We start from the raw sequence: 25453 nt of genomic DNA on the forward strand, positions 1-25453 counted from the left end.
TCAGGGCATGTGAGAGAAGGTCAGCAGGTACACACACATTTATAACCCCAGTATACACGCTGACCCACATTATCATGTGCATACATAACAGCCTGAGAGGAAACATGAGAGAGCAGGACGTGTATCGTGGAGGATGGAGGCGGGGGGCTGTTTGTGAGGAAGGGTGGGAGCCCAGTCGAGTTCACTGAGTTCACTGGAGGGGACTGACTCTCTCTCTCTCTCCCTCTCTCTCTCTCTCTCTCTTTTTCTCTCTCTCTCCCTCTCCCCCTCCCGTAGTCCCTCTCTCTCTCTCTCTCGCTCTCTCTCTCTCGCTCTCTCTCTCTCAACCGTGGTTGATCTGAATAATTTATCTCATATAATTTATCTCTCTACCTCTCTATCTCATTCACTCTCACACAAACACACTCACACACACACAGACATGCAATTATCTCCCCCCTCCCCTCACACACGCACACACACACACACACACACACACACACACACACACACAGACACACACACCACCCCCTCGCACCCACACACAGACACACACACCTCAGGGGGATTGGGTCCTGGGGTTGGTGTGGAGTGAGCAAGCTGGAATCTGCACATAGGGAAACCTGATAGGCATTCCCTGTGCCAAACACATGAGGTCACCCTGACTGACTGATCCTGCCTGCCAGCCTCCCTCCGTCCTCCACTGCTGTCAGATAAAAACCTTGTATCTGTAGAAGCCAACTTCTGAGGACTTGAAAAACTTTGGGGGAGGTTTTCCCATTGATGCCTATGCATCTTTGAAACTACAGAAAGCGTTTCATCCACTCTATAGGATTATGAAGCTTACTTAGCATATAGTGTGCATTACCAGTTAAAAGTTTTGGACACACCTCATTGAATACACTATGTTTTTCATTATCTTAAAGCCATTTTGATCTGAATGCTCATGCTTAAATGCTCAAAATGTGTCAAAAATGTTCAAATAACAAATATAAATGACAAATATAAATAGTGAAGTTGATGCCTATGTATGAATTTCTTTCCAAAGCCTTTGCCTTTGCCCTCAAGGCAAAGGGCGGCTACTTGAAATAATCTAAAATATAATATAATTTTGATTTGTTTAACACTTTTTTGGTCACTGCATTATTCCATTTGTGTTATTTCATAGTTTTGATGTCTTTACTGTTAATCTAAAATGTGGAAAATAGTGAAAATAAAGAAAAATGTGGTGTGTCCAAACTTTTGACTGGTAGTGTCAATGGCCAAGTAAACTCACAAAATCTGAAAATCACCAAAGTTATGAGGTTTTCATGCAACAGTAGCACTTGAATATTCCTGTCATTCATTATCGGAGAAACTTATGCAGGTCTGAAACGTATGGAAAACATGTCATGTCCAGATTTTTTTAATTATGACAAAACACAAAATAAATTAAGAGAAACTCTGGAAAGTGTCTTGGGCTTCACCACCACATTGTAAATGACTTTGCCTCTGAGAGAGACTGTATATGCTGCTGTAAATCTGTAATGTCCAAAAGCTGATGTCTGTAAAAGTGTGGAATTTTAAAATGGAAAACTCTTAGCTCTATTGACTTGTCTTTTATCCCTAAGCAGCCCTTTGAAATGGCCACAGCAAACCCAAACAATCCTGTCAACCCAAAACACCGGTCTCCAAAGGACCCTAAACATGTGCTGGAGCTCTTTAGATCCCGGCTCCTGTTCTCTTGTCACACAAGCATGCAACATGGACACCCACATTCAATCAGCCAGTCATGCACACACACATACCATACATGCAGGCACACACACACATACACACGTGCATCTCTTTTCTCTAACACACACACAAACACACACACACACATACACGTACACACACCTCCCACCCCCACACGGCACGACAGTCACCTCTCGCTCCCACGCATCTCATGTTCTCCCCATATTAGGTTTAAATGGACACGCATAATTGCGCTGGCGCGGTTTGTTGTTTTTGTTGGCGGCTATCAACAGCCCCCATGATGTCTCCGACAGAGGTGATCATTGTTGCAGGCACCGCAAATCTACATCACAGCACTCGGAAATATGCTGTTTCTGTGAGGTCCCATTGTCAAGATGGAGTGCGTCTGGTTTAGAGGGAAAAAAAAAGGTAGTATTTCACATTACGCATTTGAGTAATTATATCATTACAGTAGGGCATGTGTTTTAGAAATATGGCAAATTAAAAAAAAACAGGTTTAAAGCTGGGGCCAGTGTTAACATGATGTCTATTGTATGGTGTGCAGTTGTTAGTGCAAAGTCACCGTTCCAGCTCTTATTCTGACTCTTCTTACCATAACCATTTCCCCCTGGCCCAATGCTAAGACGGGGTGAAACGAGGCGTAGCTCGAGAAGTCTGGGCATGAGAGACAACTACACCTGTACTAACGCCAGAATACAAGCACTGTCATTCTAAGACCTAAATCAAAACAATATAATGCATTGCAGCTGTCAATATCGCTGTGGTGAGACATTCACAGCACCACCACTGTTTAATATTCAATTTTCTGTTTTCCACTAGTCTCACAGCAGAGCAAGGCAATATCAGACTGGTTGCATGCGTTGGCCTTTATTTTCCTGCTTGTAAGCATGACATTTCTGTAGCCTAAAATGCTGTTTCAGATGTTTTGAGCGCTCTGCTACCCTGAATAACCTTCCTTCAGGAACTAACTTCCACGAGTCATTCGAGGTTGGGCAAAGGTTTAAATAAAGCTGCGGCTTGTGGCTGCTAGCTGCCTCTATATGCTTTGCCTCCTATACGCTAGCTGGGCACAGCCTGCGCACCACACAAGGCTCTCATGTTTCCAAACAGGCTTCCTCTGCAGACTTTGCCTCAGGTCTAATGCCTAGCTTGTCTAAGCTACCTAAACATGAAGCTGAAACCACAGAATGTGAGGGAAAACAACAGCTGTTGGTGTATTTGAAGAGTTTCATTCCAAAACACTATATATCCGAGAAAAAGCTTGTTGCCTGAAAATGTTCTCACAATTCAAATATGTCAGTATTTTGCAGGCAATGATCTTAAGCCTGTAACTTAAATGCTATTCGATAAATGAGTCATAAATGTCGGCAGTCATTTAATAAGACTAGTTATGTCACTTTATTTTTAAAATGGCAGCATCTCAGTTTGGAATGAAACTCGTCATTTGAAGATGGGGTGTGCCTGTGTGCTGCAATCCTATATAACTTAATGGAAAAGGCATGGCGCTGACATCGGTACTTTTATTGGTTAAGGGGTTTCATCTGTCCCACCGCCCCCCAACTAAAATCATTGCACTTAGGGGACTGTAAGGCGCTTCAGATAAAAGCATCCACCGAGGCGCGTATCACTGTGCCCTGTTTTCCCTTAACAACATGACACGGGGTAGGGCAGCTATGCAGCAGATTGTAAGGCCATTCAAGATAAACTGACCCTAGCAGATATTTTTAGACACATGTTTAGTCTTGTCACTTTTTCTCAAAGCTTGTCCAAAGAGTGTTTTTTTTTGCTTATTTTTTTGTTTTCTTTTTTTCAGTCAAGAAAACAAATTTCCCTTGGGCCAAAACCATCAGGTTTGACGTCTGCTGTAGTTAAATCAAACAGGCCAACAAAAGGCGTATGCACACTCTCTCTGTCTCTCTCTCTCTCTCTCTCTGTCTCTCTCTCTCTCTCTGTCTCTCTCTCTCTCTCTCTCTCACACACACACTCTGTCACACATACGCAGATACACATTTAGTGTGTCTAAACAGCCAAAGCAGATTTGTTGTGCAGCATATTGTATGGAAACAGGGATACAGCTGCTGCACCTCCCTCAGAATGTTGAAAAGAACAAATTATTCAGTCCAATGGTGAAAAGGTATCTGTTATGCAAAAGAATAACACTGCGATAATTCAAAGGTAGTCTATAATTGTCTGCAGCTCCCTCTTTGTTCGGCCTGGGTTTCTCTCTCTCTCTCTCTCTCTCTCTCTCTCTCTCTCTCTCTCTCTCTCCCCCTCTCTCTCTCTCTCTCCCTCTCCCTCTCTCTCTCCCCATCTCTCCCTCTCTCTCCTTAGCAGGGGTTTGGGTTTGTGTTGTGGGTTAGAGATGGTGAGTTAATGGAGAACGTCAAACCCTGCTTGTAGCGCTGCCTTGGCTCTGACCCGTGCAGATTGTGGAGTGACCCCGGCGGTGCGGCCACGAGGCTGCAGTTGGAATCCAATCTCCTTGGCGGGATATGGTGCGTGTTTTAGCAGGCCAGTTTGATAACTTTGCCCCCCGCCGCCTCCAAAGCGTCTATCATTCCTCTAATAAAAGCTGGTATGTTTTCACCTGCGATGACCCGGGTTAGCGGGCTCTTTTGGCTCACCGGCTGTGGTGGCACAACTGTTGAATCACATTACACCCTTCCTGCTCCCCACCCTTTGATTGGATGGAGACAGGGAAACAGAAAACATTCTTACAAACACACTGTTCTGCCATTGCAATATAGAAGTCAATGTTAAAATGAATAGATGTTAAAAAGATAAATAAAATGAACTGCTGATAATATCAACGATCATGCACAGTGACAGGCTTTATATCATTATGGAGTATTTTAGGAGTTAATGAGGTGACTGAAGTGACAAACATCAAACCACAGCAAATCAATAGGAATATGTGATATACTGAATCACTGAATTACAATCAAATCAATAGGACAACATGATACATTTAATTACAGCTGATTCGTGTCAAATCATTCTAGATTCAACAATTCCCCACCCATGAAGAAGGATGATTTTATCATCTTAAAATGTCTACCCTCATCTCCTATGGTTTCGGATTACACTTACTCTTCTTCCAATTACGAGCCGGAGAGGGAGAAATCGATGGCTACAGACAAATGACATAGTTAAGGCATTTTGAGGGAAGCTGAAATCACACTGGGCATGATAGCCTGGCTGTTTAATGAGTCATCCAGAGTAATGCTCCTCCACGCCTATTTGTTTCCTCTCCATTTGGGCCTTTTGCCGTCGTCGTTGGTGGTAATTGTCTGGAACACGCCGGCTATGACACAGCTATCCTACCTCATGCTGGGATGCATTAGTGCTGTTTTAAACGCGGCGCAGGGTGCGCCTGCACCCCTGTAATTCGATAAAAGCGAATGCGGGGAGGCAGAGAAAGGGAGGGATAGAGGGCAGCAGACGAACAATGCGGCTCGCAAGTGGATCATCAGCAGGCTCTCAAGGTGAAAAGCATCAGGTGAAGGTCTCTCTCGTACTTCCTCGCTCTCCCTCTGCCTCTTACTTAGACACACACACACACGCACACACACACACAAACACGCTTTCTCTCTCTCTGTTCCGCTATCCAGCAGGTGCTTGGATCCGTTATTGCCTTACCTCTCTGTCTGAGCCTGAGCAGAACTCTAGGGATAAGAAGTGGGCAAGCGTCAAGCAGGACTTAAACACACACCTTCTCAAGACTGGACTCAATTCGGACTATTACAGAAATTGGAGAGGGGCATGGTGAGGAGAAGAGAGGAGAGACGTGAGAGGATGATGGAGAGGAGCTGGCGGAAAGGGGTGGGGTGAGGAGAAGAGACTAGACAAAGACAAAGAGACTCAAGGATGAATATAGAAACTGAAAGAAAGGAAGGAAAGAGACAAAGTTCAACTGAAAGGATGATAGAGAAAGAGATGCGGCAGAGGGAGGGAGCGCCAATACAATGAAATTGAAAGCAATTCAGAGAAATTGTGTCTGGGTCTGGGGGGAGAGAGGCAAGGAAAATGACGATCAGGCATCAGCAACCTGCTGAGAGTCTTCAATCTACTGCTATGGGGAGTAGATAGTTTACTGTGTTGCTTATTCCGCCACGGCTGGCAACTAGAGATTTCCAAATAATTAGAGTCCAATAGTGAAGCGATTAGAAAAGTGGTGGGATGGATAAATGGGGAAGTTTTTCTTCCAAGCAAAGATACTGCAATGTAGCTCCAAGGAAATGTAGTAGTGGCAGTTATAAGTGACAGTTTTTAAAGGTGTGTGTGTGTGTGTGTGTGTGTGTGTGTGTGTGTGTGTGTGTGTGTGTGTGTGTGTGGGCACGCATGTGTGTGCGGGTGTGTGTTTATGTCCAACCCTGAGATAACATGCCTGAGTAATAGTACCAGCAACATGATTCATGCCCCCTGGGATACATTAACAGACACACACACGCACACACACAAACATACATACATACATACATATACACACAGACAGACAGACAGACAGAGACAGTTATGATCATGTGATTTTTTTGTTGGTGACTCTATCACAAATCTCCTCAAGATCATGTTCAATCTTCTAGTCGTTTCCCCTTGACTCTGTCCTCAGTGAGCTGTGTGATGCCTTGTCAGCAGGCATTGGGCCTAATCTCTGCCTACCAAAAGGCATGCAGGGCAACCTTTATTATTATTATTTTGTAAGATCTGATACATACCATCTTGTATAAATGCATAAATGCATAATACATAAATGAAAGAGGTATTCCCCAAAGCCTCGGCCTGTGATTGCTGACTGCCGAACAGACGTCAATGCATTATGCAACAGCGTCATCGCCAGGTCACCGTCTATCTGAATACGCTTTAAAGATGTCCTTTTTACCCCAGCACTACTGACACTACTCCCCGCTCCAAAAAGAGTAGCGGGGAGAGTGGTACCAGCTCCAAGGGTGACTGTACCCCGCCACACTTCACTCTCAAAGCATGTGAAAGGAAGCCTGCTCCCACATGCACAACTTGGTGTGCTTCAAGGTGCTACTTGGATTTCAAGGGAGGCCTTTTAACTTGAAACCAAAGAGAGGCGAGTCAATTCTTTCTCAGTTTGCCTGGGAAAAAAAAACAGCCAGCTGCTTTTGTTTTTTGGTCCCAGCAGTGCTGAGAGTATTAAGCCTGCCCACCAATTAGGGCCTGCCGATTCTTCCAGTCCATGAATTATTAAGAGCAGCCCATCGACAGTGAGCAGTGGCGGAGGGCAAGAGAGCACAGCCAAGGCACCTGAGCACCACAGCTGCATCGCCTGTTAACGCGTTAGCTGTCTACATCCATGCTGCACCGCTCTAACCCCGTTATAATTACATGTGCCCTCCAGGATACTGTATTCCGGTGTTTTGTTTTTGCGGTGATTTTAATTATTTCCAGCTACAAATTGGATAAATGCGGCATTTATTCGACGACACGCATGTTTGAGAAAAAGAGAAAAAAAATGGAGCGACAGAGAGGATAATGTGCGGTGTTAGATTGCAACTAGCAACACCGGCTACCCTCAAGGTCAACCAATTCATTCCTGTTGTAGAATTTATTGCCTAGTAGTAGCTGAGGCAATGAGGTGCTGTGAACCTTGAGAGCATGTCTATATAGAAGGTCTTCACAGCCATATACCAGGGGGGAAGCCTCCTCGTTAACTCCCCATCCAGCGCTCCGGCTAGCTCCGCTGCCCGAAGCATGACCCGAAGATTGCGCCGGCCAAGGCCTGCCAATGCGCCTCGCTTTTTTGGGGAACACCAAGTTAATGTTCCCGAGCACCATCACCTCGCCATAAATAAGTCTTTGAGACAGTGCCAATGGACCATAACTCTTGAGGAATGACAGGAGCGCTGCGAAATTAGGTGCCCGTCAAATGTGACTCCTGGCGATTGTCAGTACTTAAGATGCATTAGAGAGAGAAGGGGAACTGCTTTGTCTGGGAGCCCCTGCCTCACTGGATAACAGAGCTATCATTATGCACAAATAATTGGATGCATTTCTTTTTTTTCTTTTTTTTTTTTTTCTTTCTTTTCACCAGTGGGCTGTCTAATGTAGCAGAGTTGTCAAATAAGTCCGTCGGAGGGAGAGAGAGTGAGCCGAGACTGATTACTTTATGTGAATGACTTTTTTCTCCCGGAATTGAAATCATTTAGAGCGGTTAAGAGAGGAGTGGGACTATGGAGGGAGGGAGATATGTGGGTATTGTGGCACGGCGGGGCTTTTAAGTGTGTTGTGATTTAGTTATTTATTGTTTAGCTGCAGGGAACGAGGCGAGAAGAGAATGCTGGTCTCTCAGATGTCTTTAAATAGTGTGCCTGGCTGCCTGTTTGCCTGCCTGCCTGCACTCAGAAATGGCTGGCTCGATCTCCGTTTGGTAATATACATTAGCCATGGTCCTGTTTGTCACCAGAATAGCTCAAATGCCCTTTAGCTGGCATTACATTCAATGTTTTCTTCTCTGCTGCTCCCTTGTTTCTGAATAAGCACCGGGCCAGAATAGTTTAATGCTCGCACAAGAGCTCTGTTTCCCTCATTTATCAGTGCGCCTCTGTCTGAAACACACACAAACACACACACACACACACACACACACACACACATACACACTGATGTGTAGTGCTGAGCTCAGACATGGCACACTGGCACAAGTGGAAGAAATTGAGTCCTTGAGTCCAGGAATCACACAGAAATAAACGATTTGCGTGTTTCTGTCTCTTTCTGTCTCTTTCTTTTTCTCCCTCTTGCTCATTCTTTTTCTTCAAATGCAATTGACAACAGCAGCAATTTCCACAATCTCAGAGCAGATTACTCAGTTGTGGGCCGGGTGGCTTTGGAGATCACTTTCATTTGCCAAATACTGACTAAAAAACTGCATGCATGTAGTACAGAAAATATTCTTTTGGACTACGTTGTAACCTGCCTTTCATGACAACTGGAAGATACCAAGGCAACATACCTGCAGCAGTGCATGGGTTGATTTTGTATAGGTCAGTTTGAGGTCAAGATAACATATACACAACAAATTGTCGAGTGTTTATAAGTGTTGATTTTTCCGTGACAGCTATTTGGAGTTGACAAGTGTTGATTGGAGAGTTGTTTGTCCACTCATAGAGCTGATATGGCTACGGGGCGACTGTTCAAAACTATCAAGTACTGTTACGAGTAACTAGTGTTAAATGAACTCTGATGGGTGTCGACTTCTATAAACACTGTCATAGTGTTGATTTTTACGCTTGAATTAAACTCGCATTTTTGCTGTGTGCATGGAAAGCCATACAAACATATACCCAACTGTGATTGGATGGGACATTTGGATCATAGCTGTTTAAAAGAATGCCATAGCAACTGATACCCTAACAGTTCCCTATAATGATAGAAGGTTGAATTAGACAATGTTGCCTGCCAGCAAACACAATTGCCGTCAAATCACAGTTTTGGCTAACTCTGTTCTCTAAATTTAGTTCCAGGAAACAGAAATAGAATCACTTAGAAGTGTTGAAGCCGAAAGATTCAGATTCAGCCTCGGTGTCAGAGACGTCTGCTGCCGAATCTGTAGTGCGATGCTGCCTTTCTCTTTGACTGCATCCATTTAGCTTTTCTTCTGGCTCCCAGAGATCTGAGGTTATAAGGTCGAGACAAGGACGTTTCCTTGACAACAATGCGTAAGTTCGGAGGCTGTGGACCAGAACTGGGACCAGAATCTTTTGGACCAAGGGGGCATGCTGGTGCTGTAGAGGCCTGGTCCCTTGTCAGTCCATAAGTTGTTCACTTCTGTAAATCGTGACTCAACCTCATTACCTATAGTCCCTGCTCTGCACCTGCCATCCAGCTGTAGCTTCCACTGCAGGCTGAACATCAAGCTGGCTATCTGCTGTCTTTCTCTTTGTCTGCCTGCCTTTCTGTTTATTTCAAGGTTAGACTCACTATGATATCGCCCCATGCCCTTCAGGACGCCACTGTGTGACTATGGATTCTTTGTCAGAAAGTGTAATACCTGTATAAAGCAGAGAAGCTCTATACTACTTTACCATAGTTCTACTCTGGCGGCTGAGACAGATTAACAGATCGATGAGTCTCGAGATGAGTCTTAAAATATGCTTGGCAGAGTGTCCTGGGGCCAATGGGATTGAAGCGAGATAAGTTGGGCCGCCTGCGGGGCATGAAGCAGCCTGTAATTGATTAATTATGCATTTCCAGCCCATTCTTTCTCAACCACAAACGGAGGAAGGCCACCCTGGTCTGACGGCTGCTGTCTGTGTGGCATGCCTCGCCTCCTTCTCCTCCGCAGTGTCGTCTAAAATAAAAAAAATAAATGAAAAAATAAAAACACCGCATGAGGCTCATTGTCATGGTAATGGTGCATCCGTGGTTGTGGGCTGACCCGTCCATATTCAGCCCACAATGAGTCTGCTGTCTTGGGTATTTAAAAGGGGGTCTGCCGCTGGCGGACGACTGAGCCAAGGAGCTTCCTGTTCATGTGGTAATCTGTGCTGCAGTACAATGGAGCGAGCGCTGTTCCCTCAGAGCCCAGCCCCGCACATTCAGCAGAGAATGGAGGGCCACACACCACAACAATAATAGTCCACCGCTATCGTCTCATGGAAAGACTCCATTGGAGGGTAAATAAATAGTTTAGAAACCTTTTAGCAAGTACAATGGCCCAGACCACCGCTGATTTTCATCTTTGATGTCTCCTCACAATTTGCCATGGCTTATGAAAATATAATGTAGGGCCGGGAAAGCTGAGGACTGAAAAGAATGTGGAAAGTAAATTGTATTTTACCATTGAAGGAGTTCTGTAAAGAGTTTGAAGTGTCTGGTAATGAATAAGAAGATGACTTTGGATAGTTCTTGTCATACAGTATTTTATAGTGAAATGTAATGTACCATTTATGAAATCAAACTGGCAGTCATTAGTTGAGCGAGGATACAAGAGTATATTGTTTATGTTCCACTTATGTTTTAATTGCTTGCAAAAATTTGTTAGAGTCAAGGGTAAGGTCTTTAAAAATATAAAAAACTATAACGAAAGAAAGAAAGCTTGAGTCGTTCTTTAATTTGCTGAAGCAAAAAAGCCTTTATTGCTATGGCTACTGTATGTGTTTCCAGAAAGTTGCCTTCATTGGGAGCATCTCAGTAAAAGAACCATTTAAAACTGCTTTGAACAGTTGTCAGAGGGAAGAACCATAATCCTTGGCTTTGATTCATAAAGCGTCTCGGAACAGGATTGCTGATCGGGGACCATTGCACATCTCTTACTGAGATTTATGGTCATTCAACCTGCACTGTGATCCTAGATTAGCACTCCTATTCTGGGCTGTATTATGAATAGATACACATGGAGCGGCTGAGTGGGGGGAAAAAATACACTATTGGGGTACACACTCATTCCCCACTCATAGATTCCCATCCAAGCCGCGTACGTAGGATCATCGGTGAATCAAATCTAAACCTAATTTATTTCGTATTTTTGTAATCCTGTCATGATGTTCCCCAGTTAGACTTTCACATATTGGGCTGTCTTCGCTGTCAACACACCGCAAAATGGTAAGAATTAATAACTTTAAACAACTTTGCAGATGTAAATTAGGACTGATAGCATCACTGGCGAGTTCGCTGTACCCCGCGAGCGCCCAGATGGCCTGTGTTTATCTATACTGGCCCTGATCCCTTACCGTGTCCAAGTGTTGCACGCAGTAAACTCTTCCCCTGGCCCAGTGAGGGCACGGCAGGCCTGAGTCACTGAGGCAAGCAGTCAGGCAAGGGGGAAACATTACACCATTACACTCTCCTGTTCCACAGCCATGGTGACTTATCTCATGAATAAATCACACTACCAAGGGCTGGACGACTCAAACGCTGCACCTCTTCTCCATTGGCAGAAGTCTGCATCCCTATCCATCTTTCTCTCTCTCTCGCTCTCTTTCTCTCTCTCTCTCTCTCTCTCTCTCTGTGTTCTGTTTCTCTCTCATTCTCTCCTCTCTCTCTGTCTCTCCCTTCCTCCTTATTTCTTACATCTCTCGCTCTAGCTGGCCGCCCGACAGTGCTCACTTTATTTATCACGCGATTGTGACACTTTTGGATAAAGCTCCACACCCGCACCAATTGAACTCTGCTTGGGAGAGCTGGGAAGCACAGATCATTCCTCTTTGGTTTCCAGTAAGTCATGGGATAGACAGGCCTTTGGATGGGCTGCCCTTTAAATCACTCTGAGAGGCGCTTCTGAGGGGTCACTAACTCAGCGGTCATGCCAATGTGCGGAACCAACAGAAATACTCAAAACACCTACTCTGATAATAAATACTGAAATAGATGGATGAATACGAAAATACTAAAACACTAGGAGGGGAATCATATTTGAGCTCCCCCCTTGTGATGTGTAAACCCTTCTTTTCCTGACACATCCTTCTTCACTTGTCTCTCTTGGTGTGACATATCCAGGTGCAACGAGGCAGGATAGCGAGCGGTGATTCCTGAGATGTTACAATGCGGCATTGTTCTCACATTGACCCTGAGTAAAACGATCCCCTCCCTAGCCTCGCTGTCTGCTGGTGACGGCAGCCTTGCAGTATGCGAGCTCAGGCCGGAGGAGGGAGGCGGGCGGATGCAGGTTTTTTTTGTGTTGAGTAATGGTGATATTCCTTCGAGGGGGTTCGTTGCTTAACACACTGTGCAGAATCTGGCACAGCGTCTTCTTTGGCCTACTAAACTCTGCTCAGCACCATGCAGAAACTCCCCGATGGCTGTCAGGAGAGGGAGGAGAAAGGGGGCGGAGAGAAGGAGGAGAGTGGCTAGGCTGGAGGAGAAGGAAGAAAAAAGGGAGGATGAGGAGGAGAGGAGTGGAAGGAAGGGGAAATGGAGGGCGAGCGGCCGGATGAGGATTGGGATGGATTTAGAGATAGATGAGAGCTGACTGAAGGGATTGGACAAGGTGAAGAGAGGGAGGGCTGGAGGAGGATAAGGAGGGGATGGATTCAGTGATGGAGGGGTAGAAGGCAGGAATCGGGATGGAGGGAGAAGATGGGTCAAAGTACGATAGCGTGGGTGACTGTAGCTCGATGCGTAGACATAACACGCTACTTAGGATGTGAAGAGGCTTTAATACCTAGTCAGAGTACACTAGTTAGGTGGTGAAGTTGATTCAGTGCCTAATGAAAGTACAGTAGTTGGGTTGTGATGGTGATGGTGACTTTAATGCCTAAAGTAGACTATCCAGCGCCACCTCAAAACATAAACCTGCAGCAAATAATACTGTGCCAATCGAGATCCCATCCAGAAGCACAACAAAGTGACTTTAAATGGCACAATGCCTCATGGTAGGAACACTAATAGTTATACAGCCTATCCTAACTTAGTGACAGCTTACAGATCAATTGGTAATTGAAGCCCTCAGACAAAGAACCAAAGCCTGTTTTAAGATTTTTAGTGGACTGTTAATTTAAAATCCCTTTTATTTAGACAGTATTTTGAGGTGTTAATGTAGATTTATATGCTTTCAGGTGATGTATAACATTCTCAATAGAAATATTTGGATTCAGTATTCATTTGAACTCATGCTGACTGTTGACTGTCTGTGCAGGCCTGATTTTTTTTTTCATCATGCTCCTGTACCTTCCCATTGCTTTTTTTTTTTTTTTAAACACTCCTGCAGGTTTGCTTGCCTGCTACTGCATGACTTTGTCCCAAACCCCATCAAAATCCTATTTACAGCTGGCCTCACAATTAGAGAATGACTGGATGATGTACAATGTACAGAGTAATGTTCTCAACACTTACTCCAAATGTATACCTATTATATAGACAAAAAATTGGATACATTGCTAGTTTTGTGCCTCATGCAGCTTATGTCTGTCAGCACTTTATAAACATTTGAGCAATCCAAAATGAATGTGGGCCAAAAGCTTACTCCGAAGTATTATCTCACAAAATCTACTCTGTCTATTGCATGTCTATTAGCATCACACTCACCACCTCACTCCTGTTCCAACTTGTTCAGCTGATTTGGCTCCTTGGGTAAACGGGGAATACGGCCCGTTTGGTCAGGAGCCGTGTGCTAAATCCTCGGATATGTTTTTCAGATGTATGTCATAAAATACCCCCATAAACTACGACAAACCGGCCATTCTTTCCCAAGCTGATTTGTCATGGCTCTTTCAAGCCTTCCTGCCACAGCAGCGGCTGGTGTTTAGTGCCAGTATTTAGTCTGGCGATTGTCGTAGACGCTTCAGTGAATATATATTCCTTGGGGGCCAAAAGTGACATTCCAGACCCAGTGCAACTACTTTGCATGTGAAAGAAAACTGAATATTCAAAGGGAAGAGGATGTGTGTTCTTTCCTGTGCATATTTCCATACCTATCTGCATTTATGTGTGTTTATCTTGTCATCTTTGTGTTTGTGTGTGCATGTATGTTGTTCTTATATTTGTGCGTATTCATTGTGTTTTTGTGCCTCTACATTTTGTGTATCGATGCCACTATGCCTTTGATTATCTGCGTGTGTGTGTGTGTGTGTGTGTGTGTGTGTGTGTGTTTCCCTGTGTGTACCACACATTTTAGAGGCAGTGTCAGAGAAAAGTGTAGAGGAACAGAATTTCTCCTCGCTGGCTCACACTGGCTTAATTGGACAGAGAGGCTTGTTACATCGAGCCTGCAAACACACACACACACACACACACACACACACACACACACACACACACACACACACAGAAAACACACAACAAGGGGCAGAATAAAAACACTGGTACGCAAAAAATAGCATGTACAGCCACATCCGCACTATGAATGCACAGGATTGTAGTTTCAGTATCGTAGCGTCTCCTGGGCATTTGCTGTTTGCACTGTTCTTCAGTGTATGAAAAATAGACAGAATGTGAGTCAACTATTTGTAACGGCAATGTTAACATCACTCAATCATGCAAGCATTACCCAGCACCTTTAACATATGGCTGCAGACACATAGTCACACACACACACACACACACACACACACTCAGGTCAGTGTCAGGCAGTAACTCATGGACTAGGACGGTGGGTGCTAGTGGCCTTTGAGACTCTCTGCCGCTCCTGCACCAATTACAGCCTTATTTATGAATTTGAGCACAGTTGACCTTCTGGAAGGGGAGACGTAAATTTGTTTGTCTGGAGGATGGCGTAACAAATGGCATACTGGGACAGCCCTAGCTTCCTCTCTATCAATCTCTCTCTCTCTCTCTCTCTCTCTCTCTCTCTCTCTCTTTCTCTCTCTCTCTCTATGTCTCTCTCTCTCTCCCCCTCTGGCATCCTCCACACTTCAGTAATAACTCTCATCAACTAGTCAGCCGGTCAGCTAGCCAGGCAGTCAGTCATTCAGATACAGGAGTCAATCAACAAGTTAGTCCTTCCAGCACGGCATAGGACTGACAGACAAAAGCCAGTGGAGACAGAACCAGCTATGTGTGTGTGTGTGTGTGTGTGTGTGTGTGTGTGTGTGTGTGTGTGTGTGGAAGTGAATGCTATTGACAGATGTATATATGTGAGAAGGAAGACATATTTTTGTAGCATAAGGGAGAGGCTATAAGGAAAGAGACATTGGGCTTAATGTCAAAAGTGCATGTTGGTGATGGTTCTTGTGTGTTTGTGTGCATCTCTCTCTCTCTCTCTCTCTCTCTCTCTCTCTCCCTCTCTTTCTCTCAACCCTGTATGTGTTAGTGCAGCTCAGGGCAGGATGCCAGTCCCATGTGCGTGACTGGATTGACAGACATTTGTCTCAAAAGAGAGACGGGTCACACTGAAGTGAGCTAACCCCCCCTCCCTCCCTCCCTCCCTCCCTCCCTCCCCCTCTCCTCCGTCTCTCCATCTTCCACAGCCCTCTGTTTGTGCTTAGACTTCCTGTGAGAAACATAACTGACTCCTGAAGAATGTGCCCAATTAGAGAGAAAGAGAGAGAGGAGTAGGGGGGAAAAGGAAAAAAAAAAAAGAGAGATCCTTGCTCTCTGCAGTCGTATTCCGGCTGTGGCTTCCTTTCTAATATCTGTTGCTCTGTTTTACACATAAATGGAACTTTGCAGTGAAGGTCTTTTGGGTCCAAATCTTTTGGGAACGGAGGGCTTTCCTGGCAGCATAATGTTCAGATGGCTGCAATGCATTGAAATGATGGGGGTAAGGCTCATTCAAATTATAAAGCACTACCCACAGATTCACACAAGTTCTGTTGAATGTAATTTGGGGTCAAAGAAACAACAACAGCAAAACTTAAATGAGATAATTCAACAAGTTCAAATAGTTCCAATGCTTTCAAGCACTTGCACACAATTACTGGAATATAGTTTCATTCTTTCTTCTCATTTGGCAGACCTGTCAGCTCAGATATCTGGGAAGTGACCTGGGGACTGTAACCATACTTAGCCTCTCGGTTACAACAAACTGAAAATTGCAGCTGCTGTCACCAGTGTTCAATTTAACAAACCAAATGGTTTTGTTATAGGCCTTTTCTAATTGAAGGTAATTGCAGAGCGTAGCCACAATAGACTAGTGATTGTTGTGTTTTATGGTGTTGGAACAAATATAATTAAAGCCCTATAATAATTGACTATATCAATTGCACATGTAAATGTTGATTCTGGAGGGGTTGGATTTATGGATGGAAAATGTTCCGGTAAATACAAAAATAAAAAAATAAAAATTTAAAAATTACCCAGTTACATGTAATAATAAGATATTTAGGTGTCACAAGCTATCAGTTGTTATCTCAGTAAAACAACGTCAGTGTGGAAAAATTTGTCTTCAATTCAATGAAATATAAACAATGCCAGTATAGCTGGGTGTCTGTGGCACTACCAGTAGTACACTCAATCCTAGATTAAGCTTTTTTTTTTTTTTTTTAGAGACAGTGGGTGCCAGCGTAGGCTCAGATGGAGACAAAAGTCTGGAACCTTCTCTTTCTCTCAGTCTGTCTCTTTTTCCCACTTTGCCTTCCTCTCGCTGTCCCTCTTTTCTTGCGCTGTCTTTAAACTTGCGTCTCTCTCCTCCCACTCTCTCAGTCCATCCATCCTGCAGTCTCCACTCCCACGCTAGCTAGCTTGCAAGCGGACCCAGCTGGCCGTAATGATGACAAATCAGCCCAAATATTTATGTCCATTGAGTTTCGCTTTGGCTCTGCCCACGACTCGCTCTCTGCCTTTTTTTTTTACTGATCCCTCTGCAGCGGTCACCTCGCTCGCAGCCAAACCGTCGTAATCGCCCTCCACAAACACACTTCAACCCTGGTCATGTCACCTAAACACCGGTTGACTGTTAATGTCCTCAGAGAACCAAGTTTATGATTGTCAGAGGAGTGGTATAAACACAGAAGCACATGGTGTGCTTATGCAGATTTTTGTGTGGGCCTAGCCTGGTGACTAACCTGCTCTGTATAAATGCAATGTACTCTGTTTTCTGTGGAGCTTGAAAATGGATTCTTACATTCTTTGTCCAGATTTGACAGTTCATTATTGAGCTGTTGTTGAATATAATTAATATAGTTGTGAAAAATTGCATCCCTTGGCTGCTAAAAGTGTTTATGTACCATACTGTATTTAAATGTTTCTTCTAATCCAACAGAAAGAAGCATTAGCACAGGCTCCCATATATTTATTACAAACTTTACTGCAACTCATTAAAACTGTCATCTTTATCAAATGCCATCCATTTATTTGCCTGGTGAAAAAATAAACTTAATCTTTGTCTTAGTACCAAGGGCAAACCATGATGTGCAAAGTCCTATCCTGCTATACTTCATGCATGTTTTTATTGGGTTGTGTGTTGTTAAGAGGTTACTATTAATGTCATGATGGGGATGAATAATTGTAGGTGTTTTAATTGTTTCAGTAAGATGGGGTAATTGTTTGGCTTGAACAGATAGGCAACGTGCAAAAAGTTTAGTGCCTTTAAACAATACTCTCTGTAAAACCAAATTGTGTGCAGACTAGCCCACCCAACTGCATGGCTGAGAAATAAAGAGAGAAATAAGATTAGAGGTAATAAAGGGCTTGTGTGTTAAAGGGCATTCCAAGCATTTCATGCAGAATGGGGGGAAAATAGTGATGCTAAACTGTTGTTGGATTACATTTGACAAATAAGCTTTTCAGGCTATAACGTTTTGAAGAAATAATGAATCAAATTAAACAATTTACCGGTCCCACAAACTTGTTTTTTGAGATTAAGCTTCATTTTGGAAGGGAACACAGACTGTGACCTGTAAATGGATATTTAACAATCAACCAGTCCCACAAACTTCTGCTCACTTTACAGTTTCTCCCACATTCTTAATTTGCTTTGCTTTGCTTTATAGCGATATACACACAGTATATATAATATATATGCTATTTTCTAGTTCGTAGGATTCCATTGTTGTTCTGTGCCACATATTTATTACAAATCTTCTTATAACTGTGGTGATTCATGACTATTTATTGATCCTACTTGTCTGGATAAGAGCAACAGTTAAATCCCTAAAATGTAAATGTACATAAATGAAACAGTAAAGTTAGGATCCCATTTCAAAAAGCTCTATATATCCATTTTCATTTATAAAAAAAACCCGAAAACACACACTCTAACATAATTCCATCCTTGTGCTATTTTTTGATGCCAGTCTTAAAATAGCTAATAACACAAGTGTTTTTTTCCAAACGGGCTTGACTTTCATGCGATCACTTTAATGCTATTTTCTAACATAAATGCCAGTTTGTTTCCAGTTGATGAATATCTCATTATGAAAGGAAACACTTACAAATGTACATTGCTTGAACTGTACCTTCAAGCAACAGCCTTGTTCCGTTACAGGCCTAACACTGTTTCCCCGTCATGTCGCCCCTTTGCAGCCAAAACACTTGACTCTGGCTTTTTTAAACAGGCTGTGTAGCTGCATAAAGCATTTCTTGTTTACTTCCATAACTCTTGGCCTCTCTGTCAGATAACATGTATGCATCCTATCTCCCCCCTGGGAAAGAGACGGCCTCTATTTAAACTCCGGGTTTCTATATCCAGACACATGGACGTCCTGACATGGAACGCATCATCCCACTCTTATCTGCTTGAGATAGAAAGAGAGAGGGAAAGAGAGAGAGAGAGAGAGAGAGAGAGAGAGAGAGAGAGCGTATAGGGAAAAGGGAGAGAGGGAGAGACAAAGAGGGGGAAAAAAGGAAAGGGAGAAGAAGCTAAAGAAAGAGACAGAGGGAACTATAGGGATAGAGAAAGCGAGAGGCAAGGTAGAGAAAAGGAAAGAAAGAGAGAGGGAGAGAGAGAGAGAGAGAGCTTCATCTCCTGCTTGGAAAGAAACCCTAGATGGGCCAATCAGCATATTTAAAAATAGCCCCCTGTGTCGTTGTCCACAGCTTACTAGCATCCCAGATCCCAGGGCTTTTTGTTTTTTACCGAGGAAGAAGGCCCGCAGGCAAGCGGAAGCCCAGAGAGAATAAGACAGTCACAGTGACTTGCTCTCTTCTCTTTCTTTCTCACTCTCTCTCTGTGTCTCTCTCTCTCCTTTCACTCACTTCCCCCCGTATTCATTTTTTGGTCGTCGTTCTCTCTTTCTCCCCCTCTTTTTCTGTTCCGGCTCTTCTCTCGGGCTTTGACCCCAACCTCCTCATACCTTTATCTCTGCCTATCTGCCTCTCTCTTTACCCGTCTTCTCTCTCTCTCTTTCTCTCTCTCTCTCTCTCTCTCTCTCTCTCTGTCATCCCCCTTCCTTCCTCCTGCACTCTCTCTCCGTTCCCCCGCATACAGAGAGCTCTCAGTCTTCCCTATTAGGAGACATTGGCTGTAGAATCAGCAGCAGTTACATTCCCAGGCGAGTTGGAGATGATTTGCTATTCGCTCCTCTGGCTATGGGTTTACCTCGACAGGCATAGACAGAGAAAGAGAGAGAGAGAGAGAGAGAGAGAAGAGGATGGAAAGCAAGGGGAGGAAAAGCAGTATCTCTCTTTCTCTCTCTCTCTCTCTCTACGTTCCTCCCTCTCCTTCTGCATTGAGATGTGGCTGCGGTTCTCAGAACACATGTTTAAGGGCTAAAGGTTTGGAAGCAGCTATCCAGGATGGATGGGGGATTTGTGTTCCTCCCGTGCTTAGAGGCTGCTGTGAATGCAGCCGACCGCCGAGCTAGCTGTTAGTTCTGGCAGTTTGGAAGGGATGCCTCGGGGACTATGCTTGTCTTTAAGAGTCTTTGCAGAGATTTTGCCAGCATGAATTAATGGAGGATGAGCTGGGAGTTTTTTTTTTCTTTTCGGTAATATTTATTTTTTGCTTCAATTTAAGGAGACTGCTTGTCATTTTTTATGGCAGTTTTTTTTTTTCTGGAGTGACTTGTTGAAAGCAAACGCATGCATGCACAGACACAGACAGAAATGCACACGCGCGCACACACACACACACACACACACACACACACACCCTCCTGCAGTGTGACAGCTGATCTCAAAAAAGCAGTGGTCTGGCTGTGGGGGGCTGGCTTGGGTTGGGTTGGGTTTGTTTTCTGATATTGACAGCATGTCTGTGCCTGGCCCTGTGCCAGTGTTGAGCTAGCTCTCTCTGGCTGCTGTGGCCTCCTATAAATCAGAGCCAATTACCACGCTGGTGCACAGCCGCCTCTCCTCCAGTCACAGCCCTGCCCAGCCCGGCCCTGCAAAGTGCAGAGAGGAAGGGAGGAAGGCAGGGAAGCCACAGCCCCGCTTTCATACCAATTACTACTGTGACTGCCCTCCTCTCTATTTGGCAAACCTCATGTACTCGCATAGCATGCCTCCCCTTTTCTTAAGGGTGCGAAAAGTAAAGCTTCTTACTCCCTTCATCGCGAGTTGCGACCCGGTTTGGAAAAATGAACAGAAACTGCATGCTTAATAAATGCATTTTTTCCAGAAACAAACAAGCAAAAAGCAAAACAGTACATGTGAGCCAAATCTGGAATTACATAAAGAAGGGACTGCCTTATGTAAAGATACAATCAACTTGGGAAAAACAACTTTCCAGGTGCCTTATCATAAACACATTCATGGAATCGGGCTGCAAGGTGTGGGCGGTAAATCGCCACACATTGTGATTATTGGTCGTGATGGCTTTTTCAAAATGTGTTTTTCTATGTATTATTTGCCATGGTTTGATCCAACAATGGTTAAAAATGGTGTATGTATATAAACAAGGTTGCACACACATACATAAGGAATCCCTGTGTGCAGGTATATAGCCAAACACACAAATACACAATATTCACACACCGTATTTTCAGGTCTATGTATTATCATTACTCCTAGTGACAGAAAGGGCCAGCTGCGGACCAAAGAAATGTGTGTGTTGTCCTTGTGTGGGTGTGTGAATATACAGCACGGCGCTGTATGCCCTCAGCCTATATAGCGTTCGATAGATTTATCATCCGCACTTAATACACTCATAAACATTCTCTGGCATGTCACGGAGGCTGTGAACCCCCCTGCATGGCTGGCTCAGTAAATTGGGCCTGTGTAAACCATTCTGCCCGTCTAAAATACAGCGCGGCAAATTGAAATCCCCAGCAAGCCTCTGTAGCGGCATGTCACAGCTGGGTAGGGAGGAGGGAGGATGGAGGTTTTTCTCATTTACCACCTGGAGGTTTTTGAAGTGTCATAACCACCTACTCCCTCACACTCTCTTTCTTTCCTTCCCTCCCACCTTCCCTCTCCTCTCTCTATTTCTCTCTCTCTCTCTCTTTCTGTTTTTTTTTCTGTCTCGCGCTCTCTCCCTCTTTCTCTCATTCCCTCCCCCTCTCTCTTGCTGAAATACCCTTTGTCAAGTGCTGTATTCAATCCCCATCATGCTGACATGTGAGGCCTGTATTTATTATATATTTGAGAAGCCGGATCTTACAGGCTGACAGGCTGAGGGTAAACAGCAGTCACGGAACCATCCGGAAAGAGAAACAAGCCCAGTTATTAACCTCCAGTGGGGCGAACAGAGGAAGCCAAGGGGGAATGAGACAAAAAAAAGGGGAAAGCATTTTTGGCCATGCTGTGTGTGTGTGTGTGTGTGTGTGTGTGTGAATGTGTGTCCAAGCAACAGCCAATCGTAGGCACACTACTTTCACTCCCACGCATGTACACATATCTCTCATGCACATACATGCACACACACACACACACACATACCCGCACACACAAGTCCATGTACAACATTGGGCAAAATGCATTAAAACAATGCTCCTCTGATACAAAAAGATGTCATTTATTTACATAGAAAACAACAATTAATTAAGCTCTTTTTGGATCTGAAGTGCCTCTTTCGTTTTGTGTGTGCAGACTTTTTCAATTTTTTCTTGTCCATTTTTGCTGGTCCTACGCAGCTGTAGCTTCTAGCAAGCCTCAACCCAAGAGTGCAAACTCCCCATGTACTTTTGCCGTTGACAGCATATATACAAATCCACCCTTAAATGCACAAACCCCATCCCACACATCCACCCAGCAGTCAGCATTCCTCGGAGACCTTCGGCACCCTTCCCATTCCTCATCCTGGGGGACTCTTCCGGCCTTTTTTTTCTTTTCCCTTGGATAACCTCCCTCTCTGTCTCTCGCCCAGCACTGTAAGTAATGGGCTGGTTTTGACCCTCCATGCCTCATTGTGTAAGATTTCAGCTTCTGACCTTAAAAAATGAAAGCAAATCGATAGGGCGGGACACATGAATTCCAAAGCCCAGGATGCAAGCCAAGTCTGAAGGAGGAGGAGGAGGAGGAGGAGGAGGGCTGAGTATTACTGGAGGGGTGAGACAGAGAAAGAAAGAGTCTGAAAAAGAGCGAGAGAAAGAGACAGAGGCTTTCAATTAACCTTCAGTGCAGGCACTCACTCTGTACAGTATCTCCAGTTTGTGCTGGTGAATTTGCATGTAAATTGTGTGTCACACAGTACGTTAAGTATAGTGTGTATAATTTGAAGTACCGTGCGTGGACTAGGGGGAAAGAAATAGAGGGGAGGGGAGGGGAAGGTGATTGCAACAACCTCGTCGAGGCTTGAACTGCATCTGTGTGCGTGCCAGAGACTGTCAATGGCAGAAAATAACTCTCACGGAGCACTCAAGAGCTTAAGATTCCTCCATGCTACCGCAGCATGGAGAACCGGAAACATGAATGACCAGAGGGTAGTTCTGCTCTATTCACACCACTTTGTGCAACCAGGGCGACCGAAGTGTGGCTGCGTGATGCACAATCTGCCAGAGGAGAGTGGTGGTGGCATTTTGTGTGTGTGTGTGTGTGTGTGTGTGTGTGTCTGTCTGTCTATGAGTGTGACTTCTATGTGAAATAGGTGTTTTCGAAATTGTCATCTGTGTATGTATGTGTGTGTTTGTGTGTGTGTGTGTTTGTGTGTGTGCGCACATTTGTGTGTCTGTGTGTAGTGAAGTTTCAGTGTATATGCCTGCATTGACTTCTGTGTGAAATAGGTGTTTCTAAATGATTTGCGTGTGTATTTGTATGTGCATGTGTATATGTTTTGTGTGTATATGTGTGTTTGTTTTCATGTGTATGTGTTTGCATGAGTGTGTGCGCGCGAACATACCCGTGTGTGCAATGTGTGTGTCCAGCACAGCGAGTGGCTGCCCATCAGTTCCAGTTAGCTCAGCGTGGTAATTGGCCGTCCATTGATGGACGTGGCTCCCTCTTCACGCTCCAGGGACCCCGGCTCTTTGTCTGAGGAGTGGGAGGCGACACGCTGGCATGGCACACACACTCAAAATAGCGCATCAAATCAGCCATGCTTCGCCAGCCGCTGCTAACGCGAGGGGCGGTATGGAGGAGGCTAATGGTGTGTGTGTGTGTGTGTGTGTTTAAGTGTGTGTGTGTGTTTTACCTCATGGTAGGAGGTCCTGGAGTGGCTCTCTCTGGGGAGGCGAAGGGGTTAACGTGGTTAACTGGAGCTGGTGGTGGCATTTAGTCATGTCCCTCTCTCTCCCTTACCATTTTTTTCCTCTCCACTCTTCCATCCATCACTCACTTACTTTATTGCAGTGTGCATCGTCCCTTTGTCTCTCTCTCTCTCTCTCTCTCTCTCTCTCTCGCTCTCTCTCTCTCTCCCTCTCTCTCTCTCTCTCTCCCCCCTCATGCCCACGGGGCCCCAGTTCTCTCTCTCTGTCACTATGCGCAGCGTCCCTGCAATAGAGATATAAATGGCCTGTGAGCGGGGGGCCCTGACTCCTAGACCATAAATCCACACTAACAGCACAACAGGCACATGAGGAGAGCAGGGGAGGGAGAACGGGAGGCAGAGGAAAGAGAGGGGGAGAGAGGAAAGGGAGAGAATGACATATTTAATATGCTTTGAATACACTTTGGAAATGAGGGAATTATATTGAAAAAAGGATGCTCATATTGAGATGTTTCAGGAATGTGCTAGAGAGGATGGCTGCATCAACATATCACACCCTCGGAGGTGTAAATTGTTTTACAGTATAATGAAATTGGTTTTGGGGGTATGAATAGAAAGCAGGAAGTTGGCATCATTTAAAACTGTTACAGGCACCGGGAAGCCCTACATACCCTATTCCCATGGAGAATCTCTTGCATTGACACAATGATTTCTTATTATAATCTGACTGAAGTTTAATGAAAAAAGTTTGTTTTCTGTCAATTTTACTCATTAATATCTGCTAATGGGTAGAATATGTTGTCATTGCATAGTGACCCCAATCTCATCTCCTCTCTGTCTTGCAGCAGCCCTATAAAATCTACTCAAGTAGTTGCAATGATATTAGATTGGCAGTGTCTGCCATCTCTCTCAACAGCACTGGTATATTTTTCCCGCTCCTTTTCTCAAATCGTCTTCCTATTAGTCAACTTATTAGATCCAACTTTTTTCTTGATAGTGATCCCCTTCCGACCTACCTGCTTTAGATATAAGATATTCACAATGTTTTCGTCACAAATAAACACCTTTCTAATTCCTTTTTTTAAGTCAAAGATATTCACAATAGTTTATCTTTTCTCTCCTCCTCTCCCTTCTTTTCCCAGCAGCCCTATGCTCCACCCCCTCATCCCATGGCTCCTCCCAGCCCCAGCACCAACAGCTGCAGCCAGGGAGGGGCGGAGCAGCTGAGTAAAACCAACCTGTATATCCGAGGCCTGCCCCCCGGGACCACCGACCAGGACCTCATCAAGCTCTGCCAACCGTGAGTACCGGGGAACCGTACACACACCAACACACCAACACACCAACACACCAACACACCAGTACACAGGCCGCACTGACACACCTGTCATGTCAGAGCCATTTTTGAAATCTGATCTTAAAGATTGGATTTTATGTCAGTCTCAAGTCTTGAGGCACAAGTCTCAAGTCAAGTCCCAAGTCTAAATGTAGAAGTCAAGTCAGAACAGGTCTCTCAGATCTAGGACTTGTCAATGTAATATCTTTTTAATAGGATAAAAACTTGGTAAGTGCATCATTAGTTTAATTTCTATAATCAGTTTCAACTTCAATAAACTCAATCATTCCATTCAAATTCAGAAAACAGAGTTTAAATTCAGTTGTCTGGTAGAATAAATCTCATAACGTTCAATCTAATCTGCATGCAGACCTGTCACTGAATTCGTCATGGCACGATCACCTGATAAAAATGGTATTGAAATGACAAGTGTAACCGTAGCCTGAGATACAGCAAACCTTGTGTACTTTGATAAACAGCAGATACATTTGGCATGCAAAACTTCTGCCAGCTGATGGATGGTTGTGTGGATGTACTTTGTT

At 44.4% G+C, this 25453-nt stretch overlaps 1 protein-coding gene across 1 annotated transcript in view; it reads left to right on the forward strand.

Moving 5' to 3' along the window:
- Positions 1-25453, forward strand: part of LOC139920802 (RNA-binding motif, single-stranded-interacting protein 3) — a 186303-nt gene that overhangs the window by 12660 nt on the left and 148190 nt on the right. The window contains exon 2 of the mRNA XM_078290293.1: positions 24718-24875. Within this exon, the coding sequence (XP_078146419.1) occupies positions 24718-24875 (158 nt within the window). The remainder of the gene's footprint in view (positions 1-24717; positions 24876-25453) is intronic.

The sequence above is a fragment of the Centroberyx gerrardi genome, chromosome 19, assembly GCF_048128805.1.
Source record: "Centroberyx gerrardi isolate f3 chromosome 19, fCenGer3.hap1.cur.20231027, whole genome shotgun sequence".
Taxonomy (NCBI): Eukaryota; Metazoa; Chordata; class Actinopteri; order Beryciformes; family Berycidae; genus Centroberyx; species Centroberyx gerrardi.